Source organism: Pseudomyrmex gracilis, unplaced genomic scaffold (genome assembly GCF_002006095.1).
Source record: "Pseudomyrmex gracilis isolate BER0280 unplaced genomic scaffold, ASM200609v1 scaffold_285, whole genome shotgun sequence".
In the NCBI taxonomy this organism is placed as follows: Eukaryota; Metazoa; Arthropoda; class Insecta; order Hymenoptera; family Formicidae; genus Pseudomyrmex; species Pseudomyrmex gracilis.
The window spans coordinates 89,768-114,970 of NW_018020869.1; the positions used below are offsets into that span (position 1 = coordinate 89,768).

At 39.0% G+C, this 25,203-nt stretch overlaps 1 protein-coding gene across 1 annotated transcript in view; it reads left to right on the forward strand.

The window, feature by feature from the left end:
- Nucleotides 1-430: 430 nt before the first annotated feature.
- Nucleotides 431-25,203, forward strand: part of LOC109859773 (titin homolog) — a 44,557-nt gene continuing 19,784 nt past the window's right edge. The window contains exons 1-21 of the mRNA XM_020438324.1: nucleotides 431-865; nucleotides 1,712-2,094; nucleotides 2,162-2,384; nucleotides 2,463-2,750; nucleotides 2,834-2,961; nucleotides 3,028-3,200; nucleotides 3,281-3,638; nucleotides 3,727-4,126; nucleotides 4,202-6,280; nucleotides 8,225-8,366; nucleotides 11,439-11,739; nucleotides 12,405-12,585; nucleotides 12,669-12,919; nucleotides 12,998-13,142; nucleotides 13,224-13,436; nucleotides 13,533-13,715; nucleotides 13,783-13,980; nucleotides 14,066-14,202; nucleotides 14,280-14,616; nucleotides 14,694-14,975; nucleotides 15,083-24,964. Coding sequence (XP_020293913.1) covers nucleotides 784-865; nucleotides 1,712-2,094; nucleotides 2,162-2,384; nucleotides 2,463-2,750; nucleotides 2,834-2,961; nucleotides 3,028-3,200; nucleotides 3,281-3,638; nucleotides 3,727-4,126; nucleotides 4,202-6,280; nucleotides 8,225-8,366; nucleotides 11,439-11,739; nucleotides 12,405-12,585; nucleotides 12,669-12,919; nucleotides 12,998-13,142; nucleotides 13,224-13,436; nucleotides 13,533-13,715; nucleotides 13,783-13,980; nucleotides 14,066-14,202; nucleotides 14,280-14,616; nucleotides 14,694-14,975; nucleotides 15,083-24,964 — 16,366 coding nt within the window. The 5' untranslated portion in view covers nucleotides 431-783. The remainder of the gene's footprint in view (nucleotides 866-1,711; nucleotides 2,095-2,161; nucleotides 2,385-2,462; nucleotides 2,751-2,833; nucleotides 2,962-3,027; nucleotides 3,201-3,280; nucleotides 3,639-3,726; nucleotides 4,127-4,201; nucleotides 6,281-8,224; nucleotides 8,367-11,438; nucleotides 11,740-12,404; nucleotides 12,586-12,668; nucleotides 12,920-12,997; nucleotides 13,143-13,223; nucleotides 13,437-13,532; nucleotides 13,716-13,782; nucleotides 13,981-14,065; nucleotides 14,203-14,279; nucleotides 14,617-14,693; nucleotides 14,976-15,082; nucleotides 24,965-25,203) is intronic.

Below are 25,203 nucleotides of genomic sequence, written 5' to 3' on the forward strand. Positions count from 1 at the left end.
CTGAATGCATTACTTTGCTGAAAAAGTATGTTGTGTATATTTCTTGAATAAAAACGTTAACAAAAAAGAATCTTAGCGACGTGTTTCGTACTACAGTATTTTAATTAATTCGAAAATAACTTTTGCACTTTATAAAAATTGCATAAGATAATTGTTATATCTTATATAAATAGAACTTTTTGTATTAATATATAGAAACATTAAAATAGGAAACAAATATATAACAAATATTTTACACACATGAGACATTATATAAGCAGTAAGTTAGATTTATTTTAAGTTTTTTATATTTAACTTTATTATAAGATCTTGCTTTGTTAATTATCGAGAAAGTATGCGGAAACAAATATAGCTAACGCCAGTGGGACAAAGATAGACGTCAAGAAAAGCTGAAGAGATTTGGCGTCGCCACGATCGTGGACCACGGGGAAGTTCGCCAGTGCTGCAGCGAGCCTCGTGCTATATCGAGCATATTCTCGCTGTCTTTCTCTCTTTTCTATTCATCTCTTTCTCTTTTTCTTTCGTTTTCTCTCTTCCCGTCTCTGTTTTCTCTATCTCTCTTCTCCTCGCGTTTCCTCTCTCTCTTCTCCTCTTTCACCCGAGTCCGGTCATCATCAAGCGATCAGCATCATTTTGCTCTTCGATCTTTCTTCAGATAGCATTGTCAATGTGATACTTTTGACACTTCGACGTTTGTGGGAACGATAGAAAAACTGGCCAGAAAGAGAGTGATCATCGAGCTTGGCTCGATGAGGAGAAGAAAGAGGAGGAGCGGACACGATAATGGGCAACACCTCTACGAAAAACTATTCGAAGAACATCTCCGTCGGTACTAGTTCGAAAAAGGCGCGTTGGGACGGTCCAGGTAAATCTCATGTTTTGCCCGCGCAATCGTGCGATATTTGATCTCTTGAATTGAGAAACCCTTGAAGAGACAGAGTCTAACGTTACATCGGTTCAACTTGTATAAAGAAAGAAACAAGGAATTTGCTATCTCATCAAGTCGATGCTTCGAACGTGTCTAGATTTCGAAGTATATGTATTTGCACAACCAACAATTTATATAGCAATAGATATATATTAAATTGCGATTAAGTGATTTCGACAGCTAAAATTAGACTGCTGCTAACTACCGATTTTTCTAGTTTAGAAGAAAAAGAAATTGTGTTTTGTTTTTAATAAATTTAAATTTTAAAAAGATCAATTGTACAAAACTTTAACGCTACGTGATGTGCACTGTTGAAACAATGCACAGTTAATGCACAGGTAATGCAAAAATAGATAAGAAATAATGATATCGGATGCTTAATCTGTAGTCAGCGCCGGTTCAGTACATTACTGTACTGCCAAACGCGACGCATTTTATTTTGGGAGCGTCACTTATGTATACCAACGTTGAAAATTGTCTGCTCTATATCGTACGAACACGAGTTCACTTTGTAATTTCAGTATCACCTGTTCTATAATGTAGAAGTTATATTTTGTTAGTTTTAGAATTTTTTGTTATAATATATAAATAAAATATATATATATATAATATATAAATAAACTTAAATAATATTTAATTCCTTAAAAAGTATCTTTAAATAAATAATATAATTGTTTTTTTAAATTAATTAACAACAAACAATATTTCACAACTTTTTCTTCAGTTTGTAAAGTATGAGGTTCGATAGAAACAGATTTCACATAGAAATTCAATATTGTTCAGTTCTTCCAGCTCCGCCAGGCAAACCTATTCTAATATCAGGAACAAATGAGGAGCAGCCGGAAGTTGTGGCAATACGATGGGAAAGATCGCCGAATAACGGTGGATCTGCGATTATTGGCTACTTAGTGGAACATCGGCGGATGGGATCTTCTCATTGGGTGCGAAGCAGTCCCGGTCTTTGTGCCTTTCCGGAATTGAATCTGAGCGGTCTCGAGCCGGGATGGCGTTATCATTTTCGAGTTCGTGCTCAGAATTCGCTCGGACTTTCGGCGCCGAGCGAAATCTCCGAGCCTCTCACCGTTACCTTGCAGAAAGCCACTGTCGCGTGCGCTCCTCACTTCGATCTGGAGCTCAAGGACACGATCGCGCTCGAAAACGAACAAGTACGTTCGCTGAATGCAAATTCGGAGAGATCCATTTATATTCATTTCAAAATTTCTCTCCGTGCAGGCCGAGTTTGTTGTACAATTTTCTGGCACGCCGTTGCCGAAGATCTCGTGGTTTAAAGACGGTTTCGAGATTTTCAGCAGCAGACGTACCAGAATCATTACGGACAACGGCAAGAGTGTTCTTTTGATTCACCAAACCGCTCTCAATGACGAGGGCGAAATCAAATGCACCGCCACCAATCGAGCGGGCCACATTGCTACTAGAGCTAAGTTAATTCTCGAAGGTTAGACAATCATAACAATGAAATATAGAGCTTCTATGTTATTAATAAGTTTTTGAATCGTGCTATTATTGTGTCTAGCACCACCACGAATTCGGCTGCCGCGTCAATATGAGGACGGTTTGCTCTTTGAGCAGGACGAGACCATTAGACTGAAAGTGTCCTTAGCGGGCAAACCATCGCCTGTTGTCACCTGGTATCACGATGGAGAACTTGTATCTAAAGACGCCAGACACGTGTTTGAAGTAATGGACGGCGAGTCAGTTTTGAAAATACCGGACGCTAAGCGAATCGATCGAGGAGAATACACCGTCAAAGCTACGAACAAACTTGGCGAAGATACCGCATCTTTTCTCGTCACTGTGACAGGTTTAAAAATAACGTTACGTTTAATGCAAATAAATTTCTTCAGTTTTTTCGAGTGATGGAAATTTTTCGATTTTCCGCAACAGATCGACCTGCTGCTCCCGGCAAAATTGCCGTCGCGATGACTTTAGGTAGATCGGTGACGCTTTCGTGGAACGAACCGGAAGACGACGGTGGATGCAAAATCGGAACGTATATTGTCGAGTACTACAGAGTACGTAGTCGCTTAATTAATTCAATTCAGTGTGAATTTCCAGAGACTTGAGAAAAATTGTTTCAGATTGGCTGGGATGTGTGGCTGAAAGCAACGACGAGCAGACGCACCACCGCAACGTTGACGGAACTGATTGAAGGTTCCGAGTACAAATTTCGCGTGAAGGCTGAGAATCCTTACGGAGTTAGTGATCCCAGCGAAGAAAGCGATGTTATCTTCATTCCTGATCATAAACGAAGGTATTTTTTTTTTTTACAAACATTTTATTTTGTTATTTCTAGCTGCGCATTAATAATATTCATAATATTTACGAATGTAGAATCGTAGCACCGACTCTGAGCGAAAAATCGCAAAGTCATCGAGAGATCAGCAGATCCCGCGGTGACAAACGAGAAGTGAGTTTTACCATGTCGACGCAGAGGACCAGAAGTTTAACAAGGGAAGAAGCTAAAATGCGAGACGACGAACGCAGCGGTCATTTCGGATACGATGATCGATCCGCTTCGGCGCAGCGACTCGACAGGCCTTCCAGAGCGGACAGCAGAGTGACATTTGCATTGGACACTGTGAAAAAAGAACAGTCTCCTCCGATTCCTCCGGCCAGATCGAGAGATCACGCGAAACAAGAAGCTTCTCTCGAAAACTACACAAATCGATCGGCAGATGCGAGAGATAAGGTAAGAAGAGTATAAAAGCATAAAAAAAAATGTAATTAGATTCTAAATTAAGAAGAAAAAAAGTGCAATAATCTTTTTCGAATTGCAGCAAGATGTTGTTATCAAGAGAGAAAGAACACTGTCGCCAAAGCCAACGGGAATCGATGAGAATCTCAAGCCAAATTTAATAATCGTAACGAGAGAAAGAAGAAGTCTTTCTCCACTTTCTATTTCGCAAATTTCGGAACGGCAGAAAGAAGAAACTCGCGCTACGACAAATAATCTTTCACCAGCTCCGAGTTCCATTCTAAAGAGACAGACCGCAATTGTGAATGAATCCGTCGTGTCTTCGTCGAGCAGTCCGCGCTTACAGGAAACAGAAGAAGACGATTACAACGCGTTGCACGGCAGTTCGGAATTCATGCTGGTTTTGTATCCGGATGACGAGAAACAAGAAAAAGACGATATCGGTATAATGAGTGGTGCCGAGTTTCGGGATAGAGGCGGTAGTAAGTTTAAATTTTTTTTAACTACTTGGATAATTAAAAATTAATTGAGTTTTTTATTTCGTAACTATTTCTCAGGTGACAAGCCGGATATCGAGCTGATCGAAGACGAGGACGATCTTATACCGCCCCCGATGTCGCTTTCTCTTCCGGAATTGTTCAGCGCACAGCACGAAGTGGTGGAAGTGATGCGAGAAGCGGTCAGTTCCACTGAACTTCTTCACGAACGAGCTATGGAGCGTTTCTATCGTGCGGTTGCCGCCGAAGAGACGTCTGAAATCGCCAAACGAAAGTTACAGCTTGAAACGCAGGTTGGCGAACTGGCGCAATCAGACGTCGAATCTGTTCAGAAGTCGTCACTTCTGAGACGCATGTCCAATTCTGGCGTCACGCAGAACTTGATCGTTTCGTGGCAGGCGAAAAAGAACCGACGAAGATTGAGCGAAGGACAAACCGATTCGGCTTCAAAAACAATGAAACTTCTCTCACCGGCTCTGATGGACTTTGAGGCGCGATCGGATCCGAATCTCCCATCCGAAACGATGATGGTGACAGATCCTTGGAGGAGGAGCAACGAGAACGAATCTGTGGAACGTCTGCGTAGATGGCACGAGGCGACAGTGCCGCTATTGGAGGAGGTGCAACAGGAGCAATCGATACGTACGAATAACGGCGAGGAGGTGGTAACTTCTACCAGTCCGAATACCGAGGAAGTCCAGACGTTCGACCAATCTAAGGAAGCGAGAGAAGAGGAAACTTACAGCGTCGAAACTTCGGAAGAGTCGTCAGAAGAGATGAGCAGCGCGGACAGTGAAGATTTGAGACTGTTAAAATCAAGGATTCTAGCGAGACAGGTTATGGAAGAGGAAGACACTTATCATCCTCGAGGAAGACCGATTCCTCATGTCGAGCCGGAGATGCCGCAGATTTCGTATGACAGACCGATTGTGGACGTTTTGTCTCCTCCGCCTGTTCGAGCAGTCACTCCCGTTTCTCCGAGCAACATGATGCCTAAATCAATTCTGAAAAAGCCCAAAGAAGAAGTAGTCTCTTACGACACCGTTGACAGATCAATTTCACCGGAACCAGTCAGAAACACTCTTTCGCAGCAATATCAAACGGAAGATTTGGATACGACGGTTACGAGCGGTGAGGAAAGAATCCCGGATATTCCAAGTACACCCGAGCTCATGAGAACACCCATAATGTCGGAATCCGACACGGATAGCATTCTGTCGGCAGCAGAAGCGGCGAAAAGTAGAAGACAATCAAAACTACGATCTGTGACGCCTGAAGAGGATACGGCCGAAATGGAGGCCAGAATGGCGGTCGTGAATCAGTACACCGAGATAGTTCGAGAATATTCCAGTCATTCGCGACACGGTAGCGCGGCCAGCTCTCGAAGATCCTCTTTTTCTGAGGATCAGGATCAAAAAAATCGAATACAGGAGAAACTCGCGAAGCTAACAAACAAACAAGATGAGCCTTCACAACCGAAGAATAAAAATGATGTAATTGACAAGCAGAAGAAAACTGGTCAGGTAACAGGTCTCAAAAAAGAGGGCATCAATTCCAGAAGTGCAACTCCCGCGAAGGACACGAAGACCGCAACGGAGAAGCGCGGAAGCAGACCAAGCTCCAGGGACCAATCTCCAGCCGCAAAGAAGCGGGAACGTGCGGGAGGCGCTTCTTCGAGATCGTCTTCCAAAACTCGGAATCGCACACCTTCTCAGGAAAGACCCAATCGGTCTTTGGCAAGAAACGATTCGAGCGAGCAACCTTCTGGTAGATCCAAAGTGCCGTCCAGGCCTGCATCGCGATCAAGATCAAGTTCCAGAGAGAAATTTGGCGCAAAGAAGTCGGTGGAAGCGAAGGTCGAGAAGTTGCAACAAGCGCTCGAGAGCAACAAGTACCGTGCGAGAAGAGACTCCAAAGTTACCAAAGAAGACGTTAGCAGTACCGATCGAGTAGACGAAGAACAGTTGGCTCAGGAGGCCAAGAAGACGGTCAGAACAACAGTAAGCTATGTAACCGACGTGACGTTGCTGATGGCTGCGATGTACGTCTATTTCTTCAAGAAGGAAACTCTGGCGGTCCCGTTTATTGTGCTTCTTTTGTATCGAAGAATACAGGAGGAGATACACGGATGGATACCACGTCGCTGGAGACGATCCACCAAGAAACATTAATGAATGAATACGCATATATATTTTATACATCCGGTTTACCAATTAAAATAATGCAAATGATTGTTAAAGAGATAATATACATTGGAATGAAAATGTATTGAATCACGCAAACAATATTTATAACATTTTTCATGTATAATTCAGTTATTCGATACTTGTTATTGTTATTTGCTTTATTTATAATAAATGTTACTTTTGTCTTTTATTCCTGTAATAAATCATGTACATATTTTCATGAAAAAAACTTGAATCTATAACTATATTATATATAACCTGTTTCTTCATCTGCCATTTATTTAAATATAAATAATGTTTTAAATATAAATAATGTTTTACTTTTATAAAATTTTTCACTTGTTTAATTGATCATCTAGTTGCAAGCGATTCGGGAGTACAAAATGCGAAGTAAATTTTAATTTCGCACGGCGGGAAAAAAATCAAAGAAGAATCATGAAAATAGGAACGCCACTGGCAGTTACATCAGCGAACGGGAGAAGCAACGTGGAAAAGAGAGTACGTAGATCTCAAACGGCGCATGTGCTTCTTTCGTTAAAACGACGAAGCCGAGAGCGGTGCGGCGTCGGGACGATTTTAGAACGGAGCAGGGCCTCCTGCCGTCAGACGTCGTAGTGTAGGGTGTGCTGTATCAATATAGGGTCAAGACAGGAACAAGTTGGCGGTAGTGGTGGCGGAAGACGGTTGCAGGTCTTCTCGAGTGATACACGCGTAAGCACGTCGATCCTCCGCGAGTGATGTCGATTTACGGAAAGATCATTCTACGTAACATCTGACGAGATGACCTTAACAGGTAAGACGCACAATCGAACTGTTGTAACGTGTGTTCGCCGGTATAAAAGCCGGTATCAGAATGATATCTAGATCGGTGCCGGTCTATCAATGATATTACGGTAGATGCCAGATTTCTATTTCTTATATACATGTGATTTGCATGTTTTTCTTTAGTTTAGTTGCAATTGAAAAGAAAAAACAATGTCACAAACGCAAATCAAACGGAATATAAATAAAATACTGCGATGCAAATTCAACATCATCAAAGTTGCGTAAAAACATATTAGAAAATAAAAATTCATCACACAATAAAACAAACAAATTAATCTAAAACAATATAATAATAAATTAAAATTGAAATGTGTAATAAATAATTAAAAATTTGATAATTTATTTGCTGTTTGTGTGTGCAGTTTATTAAGTATTTGAGTTTGATAAGTATTTTTAATAAGTGAATGATAAATTACTAAAGTATTACCGCTGATAAAGAACTGTCATCTCGTCAGAATAGATTTTATTTTATATTTTTAGAAGAACATCGTACATCGCGATAACTCACTGATAAAAAACAATACCGGAATACTAAAACCAAACGCAATGATTGAGATTTAATTTGACTGATTGATTTCTTAATAATTGATTTCCTTAATGAAGTGGTGTGCGGATGCAGCATAAATATCAACAAAGTTGCTTGCCAAACTTTTTACCAGACAAAAACGTGAAAATATTTATTTATGCTAATGGTGCAACCCCGAGCGTGCGTGGGTTGCATCTGATCGAAAATTCCGAGCGCACTTCACGAGCCGCAAACTCGTAAGATTGCAAAGATTTATAGACGGACTACGTTTTTATTTTCTTAAGCGGCTTCAGACTTCACCACGCTTTCAATATAGTCGTCTATATTTATGCTATTTTGCATGTTCGTACTACTGCCACCCTGTAGCCATTTTGCAGAAACACGTGAGTCTAGAAATAGCAGGTAGCTTTTCAACAACAACTTAACTTTTCTTCCGTCATCGATAAAGAATGCTCCAATATTCGAGATTTTGTGCCGTAAAAGCATTAATAATGAGAATTTTGTTTTGCATAAGAATAAAATTAAAACTGCAAAAAACGTTTGCAGATTACAAGTCGAGGAATAAAGAGCCGCCAGAATGGGTCGAGGAGGATCAGACCGTGCTGGCCCAAGGACGTGTAGGCGAAGACATCATCGTCGAATTGAAATTCGTCTCGCCTGAGAATTACGATGACTTACAATTTGAATTGTGAGTACAATAAACAAGATTGTCCGCTAAATAAAGTTATTACGTGGCGTATGCATTCGACACTATACTCGACGAGCAATATTTCCCTTTTTTATTCGGATATCTCAACCTGGAATTAATATGTTTTCACGTTATCATTCATTCTTATACATCGGCCTTAATTTTACGTAAAACCTTGGAACGTGCCAAGGATCAAACGCGAGTTATTTTCAGCTGTCACGCGCTTAATTTCAGAGAAGCGAATTATATTTGCGTATGTAATTTTGTACAATATTATATTTTTACATGGATTATATTTTTACATGGATCGTCATGCCATTATTGTTGAAGATGCGAGTAACATGTCCGTCATTCCGACATTTAAGTTCGCTGATAATACAAAAGACAATATAGAATATCTTGTACAAGATTGCCTCTGAAATATAATAAATAATTCATAATCTCTCTAAAACTGCAGAAACGTTTCATCGTTTACATCGTCTTTTTTTAGTTTAAAAACTGCATATGTAATTGTAATTACTCTGTACTTAAAATAAAACAAGAGAAAGCATTAAATAATTAATAACCACTGTCAATGTTGATTGACTTCTAATTACGCACACAATATTTTGAATACACGTTTGCTGAATTAAATTTCAGTTAGTTTCGCGTGCCTAAAATATGCGTCGCACGCGGACGTTGAATCACCTTTGCTTTGATAGTTTTAATCGTCACGGCGATTCAGACACTATGTCACAGTAGTAAAATACGATTAAATTACGAAAATTTTTTGAACTCTCCTCGCTGTTCCTCGTCATCGCGACAGACGCCACTTTGCGTAAGCTAATTTCGATCGTGCTTGCGAAGTTTTCGCAAAAATATGAAAGGCGTGTCCATGTCTTGTCCGGTCCATCTTTTCCTCGGCTGGTCCCTATGTGAAATAGCCCGTTGCTTACGGTTCCTCGGAACAACGTATGAATCTGTTGATGGAGGTGGAAAATTGGGAGGGGACAGCCTGACGTTGGCGTCTCTCGCTATCAGTCTGACGCTGAGAGCGTCGCGACGAACCCCTAAGAAAGGGGTTTTCAACCATCCGATTCGAGTGCATCGGTACACGTCTCTTAAAAAGGTGGCAGGGTCAAACAATCTGGCGTTGTTGGGTTCCTCGTTTCGAGCTTGATTAGCTGTCAGTTCCTTGTGCATTTGGAACAATTATGAAACAAGAGAATCTATTATTGAGCATTATTAAAGTATCAATTAAAAAAAGAAAAAATCATCCCCTTTCCGCAAATTTTATCTTCAAATAAGACACTTTTTAAGAAATACAAGAAATCATTATTATGTATGAAGAAAAACTAACGTTATAAAAATTTGAAGAAAAAACCAAATATTACGTCAAAAGTTGCTTTAAAAAAAATTGAGCTAATAACAATATGAAATTTAAAAAAAAATAAAGAAATAATAATGTGATTCATGTCGATAAGTACATGAGACGTGTATTGATGCATCAGTAAAACGAGTCTCTGCAGAGCGCCATCGCGCTGTCAGAATTGTCGATCGACTGATCTGTGTATCTCGCTAATTTTATCGCTCACGCGGGTGCTCGCAGTGTCATGAACGAAGATTATGCGCGGCAGATCGATATCTCGGAAAGTGGAGTACACTCTGGATCGTGTCGACATGATAAGATGACATTGAGGAATGTTTCAACGTGGATGTTAAGAACGAAATGTTTATTTGTGAAAATAATGCGCGGCCAATTTCTGGCTATTACCTCATCGGTGGTGCATTTTGACGCTGAGCGGAAGGTTTGCCTAGTTCATTAAATTCATCATGGGAAGTGATTGTTGCAAATGCGCAAACGGTAAAAAGAACGCCATTGGATCCTCCTCCGACGAGTCGGAATATCGGTAGGACAATAAAAATGGTGCTCGTAATCTAAATTTAGTCTTTATATGTGAATAATTAACAATATATATTCGCAACTTTTCTCAACACCTGAAACGTATCGAGTACGCTGACAATCAAACAATGTAAACATCACATATCTCTTTAACGGTGTTTTAGATATTGAATGCAAAACGCGCGCTGTAATACAGATTTATTAAAAACACGTGAAATGTGAATATGAATTAAGCGATAGAGACACGTCGAGGCTACGTGGCGTCGCGTCAGTTTATTCTCACCGGCCTTACGTCAGATGCGCGCAATTGCATCGCGTTGCAATGATGGTATCGATGTGCGATATTTCTAGGGATCGTTCTGCATTTCCTATTGTTCCTTCGATCGCTATAATAACGATTTATTACATAAAGAAAAAAACGTGCAGACAAATCAATAGATTGTGTTTATATCAGACTTTTTTTCTCAAATCTTTTTTTTTTTCTAAACGAGCTCCTCACGTTGCGAAAAAGATGACAAAAATAGGGCAGTAGAGCAATGCCAAGACTCTAGATCATTCTGTTACCCGAAATATGTCGGGCCAATGTAACATATTTTTACATAGATATAGAAACAGGCGTCAGAGAAGAACATAATAACAAAGTTAAGCGCGATGATATAACATACAAAAAAACCCAAGTCTTCTTTGTTTTTGTTTCCTTCTTATTTTAAAATTTGTATTTGTTGCAATTTTCTCAAAATGCATAAAAATGTTTGGCAATTGCTCGTAAAATCCTTAAAATCGTAAAAATTCTTAAAAGACTAAAGTCAGTTAAAGAATATTATAAATTTATTAAAAAACCCAAATTTAATCTAATTAAATGATCTAATAGTATGTAATCAATTAGTTTGAATAGCGCGGAAATGTTGACAGACAAACGATAAATAGATTCGGCGAAAGTAGCCGAGCTGATTGGACACCAGCCATAACCCCGAAAAAATACAAATACATTTCAATTCAAGATTAATTAAATCGTTAAACAATTAGCAATTGTCGAAATAATTCTGCAGCAACTCACTTTTCTACATTATTTGATTCGCACATTATACAATTAATTACATTTTTCTTTAATTGTTCACTCAAAACACCTTTTCTTTCATTGTTACATAAATTTACAAGAATCAGTACTGTTTAATTGACTAAATTTACAGAATACGAGATGGATTACCAATTTCATCGGATCGTTATCGGTTGTCGATGCGAGGCAATATCGTTCAACTAGCTCTGAAGCAATCGCGCAAAAATGACACGGGTTACTATTCCCTCGTAGCCACAAGACTCGGGCAAGAAAACAGTAAAGGCGCTGCAAAGAAAATACATTTGAGCGTCAGCGAGCAAAGCTACGAAGACGGTGAACCTCCCGTTTTTTTACGAAGATTAAGCGATCTCGCAGTAAAGGTCGGCACTCGAACCAGATTTTTGGTGGAAGTCCGAAGTTCAAGCACTTTAAAGGTAAGATTTGACATACTAACAAAATTTTTTTTTTCACTGAGGCGCAGCACACGTAAGAAACATATTATTCGGGCACATATTGTGTTGCGAATAAATTTGTCGCAGATAATTATAGCTTAATTGGATGGTGTATTAACGAGACGAGAAAATGACCTGTGGCGACATGGCCATATCTGTGACGTGACGTAAGAGACATTCTGACCTAAGATAGATTGATAATATACCGTGCCAACTTCTGCGATCAACCCGGAAGGTTGGAAACTGATGGTACCAGCCGTGACTTATTGTTAGGCATTTCTCTTCCTTTTCGTGTCCCGGCACCAGACGAAACGAGAAAGGCGAACTAAGATGGGTATCGGGAGGTCCATGACCTGACGAAAGATGGCGAAGAGTAAAGGAAGCTGACGCTTTTGCGCGTTCTTGTGCGTCGTATTAATACTATTATTACGCGTGGCCGCATACTATGTCAGAGAGACTATATATTCCGATATTCCTTCGCGATATTCCTCTTCCGCCATACGCTTAAAGCGCTTTAACGTATTACACCATTTCTACTATACGGGGAATTTAATTATTATATAAAACTACAATAAAATCGCGTCGTAAAACTCATCATTTTTTAACTCAATTACAAAAAAAAGACATTAGACACTTAATAATTTCAGATAACGTGGTACAAAGATGACTCGCTCATTAACGATGGACTTAGATTCTCCCTTGTTAACGAGGGTAATTTTCATTGCGTTGATGTCGCCCCCGTCACCGTCGAGGATCAAGGAAGTTGGACGTGCATGGCGGAAAATCGTAGCGGGAGATCCTCGTGCACGTCCACCCTCACTGTTATTGGTAATCGATTGTTCGCTCGACGTTTCTAAATTGATTATCGTTTCGAATTAATTAATAATCGTAGATTCGATCTCAAACTTCAGTTCCGAAAGCTTATAAGAAGCCCGAATTTGTCGAAGAGCTTCGCGCGCTGCTCACAGAAACGGGTACGGTGTCGCTGGAATGCAAAGTAGTGGGTGTACCTACACCAATGCTGAGATGGTTCAAAGACAACAAAGAAATCAAGGCCGGAGACGTTTTCGCGTTGACCGCCAATCTCGATGATCCAACTTCTCTCGGAGTTTATACTTGCGAAGCGGTCAATTGTATGGGAACAGCTTATTCTTCTTCTAAAGTAAATACATTTACTTCTGTTTCTTTCGATTTTGTTGTTTGACGAGATGTAGACAAGTCGTTTGTTTTGTTCTTCCAGGTTCACGTCGTTGGAAGAGGAAGTCGTGAAGGTTCGCTGAAACCGGCGGATGCTCTAACACCATCGGGACCACTTCCAGTATTTAAACAGTTTCTTCAAGACGAATGCTGCAGAATCGGAGACGATCTCTTGCTATCTTGTCGCGGTAAAAAATTGATTAATAATTTTTTTGTTTTTTATTACACATTACATTTATTTTATCTTTATGTGAAATGTTAACTGATAGTTCAAGTACCTCCCTGGCCGAAAACGATCACTTGGTACAACAAAGGAGGTCGTGTCGAACCCGGCGAAAAATATCACATCATAGAGGATGGCATCGGAGGATACTCGATTGAGGTAACACAAGTAGAGGCCGTAGATGAGGGTGAATGGAAGTGCGTCGCTACCAGCGAGGAGAATATGAAGCAATTCTCAAGCTGTTACGTAGCAATGTCTAGTACGTATTGCGTACCAAAAATAGAGTGCTAATATAGATATATATATATAATGTAAAATATAAAAGTATTAATGATTATTTTATCTTTTTTTCAAGTTCCAAGAAATTATAGAAAACCGCGGTTCATGGAGAACCTGAAAGCAGTTCTGACGGAAGAAGGTCTTGTCTCGTTCGAATGCAAAGTCGTAGGTTTTCCAACTCCATTGTTGAGGTGGTTCAAAGATGGTCAGGAACTGAAGCCAGGAGACGTTTATCAATTGACGGGAACTAATTCATTAGGTAGCTCTTATTACTCTCGATTTCTTTTTCATTCTCTATGTGCATAGATTCATTAAATATTATTTAGGTTCTTATTGCTGTATCGCGAAAAACTGCATGGGCGAAGCCAAGAGCACAGCCGAATTGACAATCGAAGATATTCAGAATCAGCTAAACGAAGAGGAACGTTTTCAACTCCTGAGCACCAATCAGCCTCCGAAGTTCATTAAGGGCCTTCGAAGTTGCGAAGCGAGAATAAACGAAGACTTCCGCTTCACAATACAAGGTATTTATATTTTTTCATTTTTTTAAGTAAATAAATTGTTAAACTTTGTCTTTTATCACATTAACAAAATGTAATTTTCCTTTAGTAAGTGTTGCTCCAGAACCAACTCTTTCTTGGTACAGAGACGATACATTAGTTGACGAATCCGACAAGTATCACCAAGCAAAAGAGACTCTTGGTAAATGTCATCTTGAAGTGCAAAAGCTCGAGTTTATCGATCAAGTGAGTAATCGCAAAATTACGAAATTATTTTATTTAAGATATGAAAAAATATTTATCAAATTTTGCCATTTGTTCAGGCCGAATGGAAATGCGTTGCGGCAAACGACTTTGGCCACAGCGTCACATCCTGTTTCCTCAAGCTGATCATTCCCAAGCATTACAAAAAACCGATATTCCTCGAAAGTTTACGAGCGATCTTGTCGGAAGAAGGTGCTGTAAATTTAGAGTGCAAGGTTATCGGCGTCCCACAGCCGGTTTTGAAGTGGTACAAAGACAACGCCGAGCTCAAACCCGGTGATATACATCGAATTATTTCTGGACAGGACGGCACCTGTTGTTTAGGAGTGTACACTTGCGAAGCTACGAATTGCATGGGAACAGTCAGCAGTTCCGCGTCTCTCTTAGGATTCGAAGGTAGATCTTCGTGTGTTAGATACTGCAATTTTTAGAAAAACTGTAAGAAGTTTAACCAAACAAAGATTTAATTTCAGAAGCAAAAGCGGCAAAACAAGCAAAGGAAATTCAGTCGCCAAACGGTCACGAATTAGCGAGAAATTTATCCTTATCGACCATACACGAAGAGCGAACCTCCCAGTTGTACGATACACCTCAAACAGATCATTCTGTTACATTGGACGAGCGAGGTGAGGTATCCTTTAGCTTTGACGGTAAAGAAGTGTCAGTCAGTTTGTACGAAACACCCGATCTCACTGAAGAAGAGGCGCTTCAAATCGTCGAAATGTACGCTGATCAATTGTCTGAGCATGTAACAGGTAAGAGACTTACATTACATCTTTTTCTAATTTATCATAACTGAATATCACACAGAAGAAAAACAAATATATTCGTTAGTTTATAATTTATAAATGTATTTATGTAGAACATAACGTGATCGAGCTACCACCGATGAGGTTCGTTAAAGAAACATCTACGTCCGGTAATTTGCTGATGGAGGCCGTAGTGATTGACGTGTCACCCGATTATTTCGTCAGCGCAGAAGACGATCTAAGAACCGAAGCTGATGTCGAAGATGTCTCTATCATGGATGACGTGACGCATGTTCTCTCTTCGCCAGAACGCGATTCTCGCAGTTCTCTGAAGAGATCAGCTCGATACAACGGAGAAGAAGACGAGAAAGCTCCTAGCAGACCTCCTCGAAAAAAATCAATGAGCATATCGTCGTCGAAGAGCGAAAAAAGCCAACGAATCGAATCCGAAAGCTTTCACAGCGCTCAGAAAGATGAGGAGCCACCGTTGTCTCCGCTCCCGTCTTCAAAACAGGACGACAGCGATACTTTCGCGGATGCGTTGTCCTCCGCACATCTTTCCATTACAGAAAGTCTAATCGAAAAGAAAGATATTTTAGAAGAAACTACGGTAGACAATAGAAAACGCAGTTTGAGTGAAGGCAGGTCAACTGGTTCCAGTCTAGACGACGGAATTGGCGGCGATTCTTCATTCGATTTGGTCACTGGTGTTCCGAAGAGAAAGAAACAGCGCAGAAAAAAACAACACAAAGACAAAAGCAGCTCCGAAGATTATTCCGGCTACAGTGACTACGATAAAAAGAGAAGAAGAAGCAAATCAGAAGATGAAGTTGACGCGATAACACCAGATCAACCTGTAAATGGCACAGAACCAGATGTTCGATATGAAACTGAACAAGAAAAATTATTTATTAAAGAAGAATTGCTCGATAATTTAAAAGGCGCGAAGGAAGCTATTAACATCTCTGGTGCCAAAGAAATTGAAGAAATGACGGAAGATATTCTTTTAGAATCAAGATCAGCTTTATGCAAAGCTTTGAAAGCATGCAAAAAAGTACCCGAATCTTTAGTACAACAGTTTTCCAGCATTCACGAACGAATCAGCGATGTGTGTCAAATAGTCGAAGTTACACAGAAAAAAGACATTGAAAATCTGAATAAACTCGAAAAACCTCTGAATATATTACTGAAATCACTCAATAAAATTACATCAGCGGAAGAAATAGAATATGTTCGTAATATTCTCGAACCATCCATCGTTCAGTTGTCAGACGTCGTCGAAAATCTTGGACTGCCATCTTTGCAATCCACGTTGATAGTTTTGAACAAAGTTAACGAACGCATTTGCAACATTCCTAGCGAAACGATGAAAGGAACTTTGATAAAATCGACCTCGGACACGTTTGGAAATATATCTGAAGAAATCGTGGATCCGCTGGTCGATATTCAATCGGCATTTAGCGCGATTGTAGATTATATGGAACGATCAAAACTGAACAAAATTCCGCAAGAAGCTCTGAAAATGTCGCCACTTGCGACGTGTTTGACAGAATTAAAAGAATGCGCATCCCACATAGCGCACACTGCGATGACTTTCAGAGAAAATGAGACGCTAAATAGCTTGATGGAATTCAAGGAACCTCTGTTAGATCTTCAGTCAATTTTAGCGATAGAAGACTATACTCCTCAAGAACTTCCGATAATAAAAGAAACCACGCTTGCTATCAAAAAACTTAAGTGCGTGGTAGTAAATATTTTGAAAAATTCTGGAAATCGTGAAGCGCTTTCTCGAGCAGAAACAATTCTTACGATATTAGAAGATACTGATAAACAAATATTGCAATTAGTGGAGCAGTTATTGGAAATAGAAACTGCTCAGAAACAGATACTGAAGAGTTTGAACATCGATCAAAGTTTGAGTAACGTGCACTTCGCTTTGTCTTCAGTTTTAGAGAAACAAGAAGAGCATAAAGTTTCCTCTAATTTAATTACGTGTATTGAAACGTTACGTCAGGCAATTGGTTCTTCAGCTGTTACAATCGCGAGTTTGAAGAACCCGGTAGATGAAAAAATAACTCAGGAAATTAGCAGATTAAAAGAATCGTTGTTAAATTTGCAAAAAGATTTGTTGACGGAGAAGCACAAACCAGGAGAGGAAGAAATTCTAAATAACTTAATGAGACCAATCAGCAGACTGAAGGATATCATTCACGGTGTAATCAAACAAAGTTCCTCCGCTGAATCGATGGTATCTATCCTACAATTGTTGGAAGAAATAGAAAGAGACGCGACTCTTGTAGCGAAAGAAATATCGAAGAAAAAATTGCAAAAAGAAAGTGATACCAAGTCCCGAATGGAAGATACGGAGGAAAAGAGTTCAAATCTGGCTGATCAAATCAATCGTTCTTTACATCCTCTTAAACACTGGTTATCTACTACGTCTGAAGACAGTACGAAAGATGAAGTATCTGAATTGAGTTCAACGATCGAGGAATTGAAGAGAGACGTGACTCAGATCGCTATTCAAACTTCGTATTCTGAACCGCCAAGCTACGAAAGTTTGATAGAAGCTCTGATCGATCTTCGGGAACCGTTAATAAGACTGAAAAATGCTATTTCTATATATCACGGACCAGAAGATCTTTCTACTTTGGAAAATTTGGATCGTCCTATGAAACATCTCTTGCAAACTATCATGGATGTTCTTCAAGAACACGCAAACGAAGAGTCTTTACTATCAATAGTAGACATCGTTCAACAAATCGAAAATCAACTGCCGCTTTCGATCAAAAACGCTCTTTATCAGCAGGAACTTAAACAATCTACAAAGACATCTAATGTGGAAACTGAAGAAGAAGACGAAGCCGTTACTGCTTCCCGCGAAACAATACCAGGCACTCTCACAGAAATTGCATCGACAACACTGTTTGAATCTACTGTATTGCCTATTGAACAAGCTACTGAGCAAATCGTAACAGAAGACGAAACCAAAACAGCAGCGGAAATCACTTCAATGATTATAAAGAGCGAGATGCAAGAAAGAGAGAAGAAAGCGAATAAATTAATCACGATTTTATCAGAAACTCTGGAAAAACTTCAATTGGAAATGACTGGTATCCTGGAAGATTTCGAGGAATCGATAACACGAACCACTATGATTCCGCAATCAAAACTGGCTAATTCTCTCGAAGAATTAAGAAGAACTATTTCTACAATACGCATGATGACCACCGTTTACGGTGAAGAAATTGGATCATCTGAAGAGAAAGTTCATCAGGCAACGTTGGTACTAACTAATTTAACGCAACCATTGATGAACATCCGAGAACTTCTTTCAAAATCGCACAAACACGACGTTCTGGAACTTATGATACTGAATCGATTGATTCCGCTGTTGAATACGATAGAAAATAACGTGATAAGACCGACAACTCAATTTATCAATAAAGACGGAGACGCTGAAAAAGAATTTGAATTTCTACTGTGCGTGCTAGAAGAAATTAAAACAGAAGTCCCGATTGTAATTCAAAAAATATCATCGAGACAAAAAATTCTGGAGTGTCTTCGGGACATCTCAAAGCCTCTAGAAAACATTATGGAACGCATGAAGGATCTGGAACAAACTGCGGAAGAAACTCTTGAAACAGACGTTGCGAAAATCTTAGGAAATCCAACCGATACTCTTCTAAAAGACATCAAGACTGCTATTCAAGAAACTGATGTTCTGGATCGACGTGAATCAATGATCGTTGAATTGCGAAACCTTTTGGAACCTTTGCAAGAATTTCACAGTTGTCTGTCTATGGTGCAAAGCAGTCGGAAAAGTTTGGTTTCTAAAGCCTGCTTATTGGAGGAAAGAAGAAGCGTTATTTTACGAGCAATTGACGGTTTACAAAAACAAGTTTGTCATACAGTCGAAGCGATCGCGAACATGGAGGAAGCGTTTTTGTTTAATGAATCCTTAACGCAGCTTAATTCCGCGATTCTGAAAGTGCAAAAACAAATCGGTAAAACTGACTATTTGCGCCAGTCAAGTAGCGTTAAGATTCCTCTTCAACATCGACTTACAGGCACATTGGATCGCTTGGCAAGCGCCATATTATCTTTGGAAGAGCATGCGGATAAAGATACGCGTGAAGTGGTGTCCAAATGCTTGGAAGCGTTACAGAAACAAATCTCTTTTACGCAAATGCAATTTATCGAGATTAGCAGTGAATTAGTTGACGAAGAAGCGATTGTAGAAGGCTTTCTTTATCCAACTAGTCAGGTTCTGTCGGCGTTAAATGTTCTCAAAGAGAACATGCAGAAACAACCCTCAACAATTTCACACTCTGTACTAGTCCAGCTTCAGGAACTAGCTGATTCTATTTCAGAACTGAATTCTTCTCTATCGATGCACAAAGCAGAACTCGTCCAGGAAGGCGCTTCCAATGAAGCGCCGATTGTAGAGACTTTTTCTGCTGTTATAGATGTTTTGGATGAAGTAAAAGACTCTATAGTAACTATAGAAAAGGTGGCCGAGCAGAAAGCGAAAGTAATTATCACGGAAATAGAAAGTATCACTGATGAAATTATAGAAATATCACAAGAAGAAATTGAGACTGTAATGGTGATCACGGAACCATCTACTGAAGCGGTAGTTCAAAAAAGTGCAGAATTAAAGATCGAAGATGCTCCTCAAATGACACAAACGTCAGTTTTAGAAACTTCAGAAGCAACTCGTTCAGAACAAGAAGTTAATCTAGTAGATACTGCAAAACACGAAAAGACTCAGGAAGAGGAAGAGAGGCAAAAATATTTGATAACTCAGATGTCAAAGTTTAACTCTGCAATAAACAACTTACCACAGCCTCTGCAAGAACTCAGTCATTTTATAAAGTCTGCTACACAAAAATCGCTCATTTCGAAATCTGACGAGGACAGACGGAAAATACAAGAGCTGACAGCGTTGATGCAAATTGTTTACGATCTACAAGCTACAAATACTTCTATCAAGACATGCATTAGATCATTGTCATCATCACTGTCGTCTTTATCTCCGTTATTAAATAACGATTTCTCTCGTATGGAAAATATTTTTAATGATTTTGAGCAAGCTGTTGCTGTGATTATTTCCTTAACTGACGAAGGAGTTAAACCAGAATTGAAGGAGAACATTATGACATCTTTACAATCTTTTGCTAAACCGTTAAATGATCTCAAAAATGTATTAGAATCAATATGTCAGACAATTAATGAGAACAAGTACTTCGATGAAAACGGAGAGTTGTTAGTTACAACTGCGAGAGTTTTAATACCTTACATTAGTGACACCATTAAATGCCTGAAAATGATTCAAATACCGAAATGTGTTCAAATCGTAGATGAGAAAGAAACGGAAATATCTAAGATAAAAGAAGAAGTGAAGAATATTGAAGAAACGACTGCTCGACCTCTCGAGGAACTTATAGAAGCCATCATGGAGTCTCAGGAACAAGTAAAATGCGACAAAACCTTGGAGTCTAGTTCGCCTTCTGCAGATTTGATTAAACCGAAAGACAATGACGATTTAAAATTAGAAGAAATAGAAACGGAAGTGAGTGAAGTAAAAACAATTAGTAAGATGGATGATATAGTTAAAGACGTGAGCAGCTTATCAACAGAAGATGCAGTAGCATCACAGGAGGTATTAACATCTTCATCAACGCCTGATAAAATAAAAGAACATGTCGAAAAGAAAGAAGAAATAAATTTAATAGAAGAATGTTTCGAGGAAGTTAAAGAAGAAAGCTTAAAAATTACCGACAAAGAAAAGATAGAAATAATTAAGTCAGAAAAGGATACAATGCAGAAGGAACAAGTAAAAATTGAGACTCTTCAAGTAATTCTTTCTCCTCTTCAAGTATTGCATAAATCACTCGATGAAGTTGAAAAAATGGGAGTTCTAGAGTTTTCCGATAAAAAGGCAGTTGCATTTTCAACTTTGTTAGAACCATTAATAAATTTAGAACTCCCGTCGTTCGAAGATAGTACAGAAATCGCGTGCGTTTTAGAAGAGCTACAAAAATCAGTCGCAACAGTTCAAGAGCAAGTACAGTTTTATACTGCAATTGAAGCCAGCCCAAGTGAAATAACCAAAATGCGTTTAATGCAAGCTGTCGAGAAACCGTTAGAAGATTTGAAGATGTCTCTGGCAAGTATTCAGTCTGATCCCACAATTTGCCAACAGGGTGTGGAATTGTTGGGTACTGAACAGATTACAGTTTTGCAAACTCTTGCCAAATCGGTAGAGGAATTTGGTGAGAAATTTATGTCTATTATTGATCAAGTAAAAGTAGAAGAAGTACCGCCTCTACAAATCGCTAAAAAAGAAGAACAAACACTGAATCCAGAAGTTTTACAAAAGATCGTCGATCCTATTCATATTCTACACGAAACCTTGTCTCAAATAAACGATCTTCATAGTCATAAAGCTGAACTATTAGAAATACAACAAGAAAAAGAGGAGCTCGTTCAGTTGAGTGCAGTAATAGATCCTTTGAAAAAGCTAGAACAATTGTTAATTACAAATGTGCAACATGTTGCAGTTGCGCAAGAAGAAGTTACAAAAGACCTTGAAGAACATCAAGGTCTGTTGGTAAATCCTGATTTAAAACCTGTGTTAGAAGAGCTAAAAACTTCAATTAGTGTAGTTCAGCAGCAAGCAATTTCTAGCAAGAATAATTCTGCAACAGAAACATTAAACGAAGCTCTTGAAAGCTTGAAGATACCGTTAACAGTTGTTGAAGAAACTCTTGATCATTCCAACGAAGTTACTGAAACTGAAAAGGTATCGACTTTGTTATCGTTCGCAAAGTCAGTAACAGAAACAGCGAATCACCTAGTTACTATAGCTAAGCAAGATGTGACGCAACAAGAAAATGAAGTAACTTCTCTACTCTTCTTGAAAACGATAACTATTCCAATCGAAGGATTGCAGAGCGCGATATTAGAGCTTGAAGATCGAGTGTCTCAAACGATAGAAACAAAGGAATCAGTGAAAGTTGTCGCTTTAGAATGTATGGTGCAACCATTGCAAGAGTTGCAGCAATCTTTCTTGGCTGCATCTCACCAAGAAATCGCTCTGTCTTTGCAACGTTTGCCAATCAAGCCAATATTAGACAATTTGAACAAATCCGTAGCGGAAATTCAAGAACAAGTTGCGATTGTCCAGGACAATTTAGCTGCAAAAGCGACTTCAGACGATATGATAATTTTAAAAGATTTTGCAAGGTCGCTCAGTAATTTAAGAACGTCAACTGTAGTCTTGCAGCAGTTAAATGCGATAGAAAACGCTAGTCAACAGATTGTAGAAATAGAAAATGCATCTGCTCTGCAAGCTTTCGCGAAATCTGTTGAAGAATTCAGAAAATGTTGTTCTGTCGTTGTTGAGCAACCGAAAGTTGTCGAAGCTTTTACAACAGTCACAGAGCTTAAACAACCAACTAAAGTAGGCACGCAGTTGCTTGAAAATATCATCGTGCCTCTGCGAATATTGCAAGAACAACTTTTAACAATCGAAGAAACTAAAATGCAAGAATCTGAAATCTTTGAAGTTGAGATTAAAAAACCAGTTAATGTTCTCAGCAGTTTGGTTGGACCTTTGCAAGAACTAGAGAAATCTTTCGTCGCAACAGTTCGCAAAGAACAAGTTATAGAACACGATGGACACAGCCTGGCAAGCGACTTGTTCTCTACGGACTTGGAAACGCTTGCTCTACAACCTATTCTTGAAGAAATGCAAAGATCCATTGCCACTGTTCAAGAGCAAGTAGTGTTTGAAACAGGAAGTCACATTATATCGGAAACAGAAACTGACGTTTTGCTGAAATCGATCGCACAACCTCTGGTGGATCTAAGAGCTTCTATCGCGTCCATTCAGCAGGTAACCACAGTTGCGCCTGATTCGTTGAACGAGCTTGCGCAACAAAATGTTTCAGCTTTGGAAACGTTTGCCGAGACTCTCCATAATTTGTCGGAGTGCATAGCAATGTGCAATCATCAGCAGATAGTCATAGAACCTGCAGCAGACACTATTTCCGAATGTGCTTCGTCTTTGAACACTTGGGCAGACATAATCGAAGAGCCTCTTTCGAAAGTTACGTGTCCAATGGTGATTGATCAGGGTGCGATCGAATCTCCGGCTGAAATCGCGATGTCGATATCGGAAGATGAAGTTTCTGCGTTGAAAACATTGGCAAAGCCTCTGACGGAATTACGTGAGTGCTTAGCTGTAATCGTCGACGAACACAAAATAGTCGCACCTAGTGACACGACTCGATCGTTATCGGAAAAAGAAGATATTTCTTTGCTGAAGACAATGATACAGCCATTGCTAGAGTTAAACGATGCAGCTACAGCAGTTATTCAAGAACAAATCGCAATTGAACGTGCTAAGGAACACTCATTTGAAATCGAAGGTAATAATGAATACGTTCTTCGACCTTTGATCGAGCCGCTCGAAGAACTGCGCCATTCTATCGCTGTAATACAAGATCAAATGTTGGTTGAAACATCGACAGATCGACAAAAGGACAACGTCGTTTTAGATGCGTTAGCTGAACCACTATTAGATCTTCAACGCGCCATATCCGTTTTAGAATCACGAGTAATGTCACCGGATGTTCAATCAATACCAGAAGATACAAGCAGCAGCTGGATCACTGAATGTTTAGCGATTCCTTTGCATGAAATAGAGAGATCGATAGCTGACATTCGACAGTGTACCATAATGGAACCTAAAACTATTATAGCGGAAGCGCAAGCAGAAACAATAACACCAGATTGGTCGATCGTCGAGAAACTAGAAAAACCGGTAGAAGGAATTAAATCAGTCGTATCACGTATGGAAGATGACTTTACAAAAACTGAAGTTCTTAAACCAATGACGGAAGCGTTGATTAAAGTACAAGAAGAATTAACTTTACTAAAACATACATATGCTGTGAATACTGTTAGTACGGAACAATGTTTTGATGCTATTGTTGAGCCACTTTCTAATCTCGAGAAATGCATTTTATCCATCAAGAAAGAAATCGATAAACCAAAATCTAAATCGAAATTAAAGGAAATCACTATTTTGTCTAGTGCTCTCACTATACCACTAACTGAGTTAGAATGTTGCATTGTGACAGCAAAGGAATCACCTAACGCAAATCTAAAGAACTTGGAGAGACCGTTGGAACTCGTTCAAAATGCGCTTGAAACAGTTTTGTCTGCACAACGAAGTAAAAAGTTTTCAGACTTGTCAACAAAAGTAGTAGACACTATTTCGAATATTCAGAAATCAATTGAATCAATTGAACACAAATTAGAGCAGCAACAAGTATCGTTTCTCGAAATTCGCATCGAATTCGAAGCACTCGGAATGTTGGCAAAACCTTTACAAAATATTAAACAATCTATCCCGCAAATACAAGAAAATCCAAGCACTGCTAATTTGATGATTGATGCTCTTCACAATCTTGAGAAATCGGTAGCTATAATACGAGAGCAATCGGCAGATAAACCGTTGACGGAACCGCAACATTTTGATATTGCAGGTGGTCTCTCAAAATGCTTGGTACCGTGTCTCAATGAATTACAGGAATCAATACAAGCATCAAAACTGTTATGGTGTGAAGAAACAGCATTAGAAGGATTAACTGTTCTTGATGAGCCAATTTACAAACTAAAAACTGCGATAGATATTATATGTAATCAAATTTTAAGAGAAGAAATACTTTGGATAGACATATCAAAAGCAGCACTGCAAAAAAAACCTAAAAAAGACCTAGAAGAATCTGATGAGAACAAATCTGTCAAAAAAGAGGACAAACCAAAAGCAGAAATTGAAGATACTAAGCCAGTAGATAAAGATTTGTCTACAACAACTATTGATGAAGAAAATAAGAAGAAACTAGACGAAAAAGAAAAAAAAGAGAAAGAAAGTGAAAAGATAATAAAAAAACAAGTTGAAAAAGTAGCACAAGAAAAAAGTGAACAAAAAGATACAGAAAAGGAAAAGATAGAACTAAAACAACAAGAAAAAATTGACAATGCAGAAAAGCAGAAAGATATAAAAGATATAAAAGATACAAAAGATAAAGAAACATCTGAGCTCTATACAGAAAAAGATAAAACCGAAGAATCAAAGAAAAAAGACAATCAAAAAACAGAAAAAGAACCTGATACAACAAAAAATAAAGAAGTAAAACAACAAGAAGAGCAAACAAAA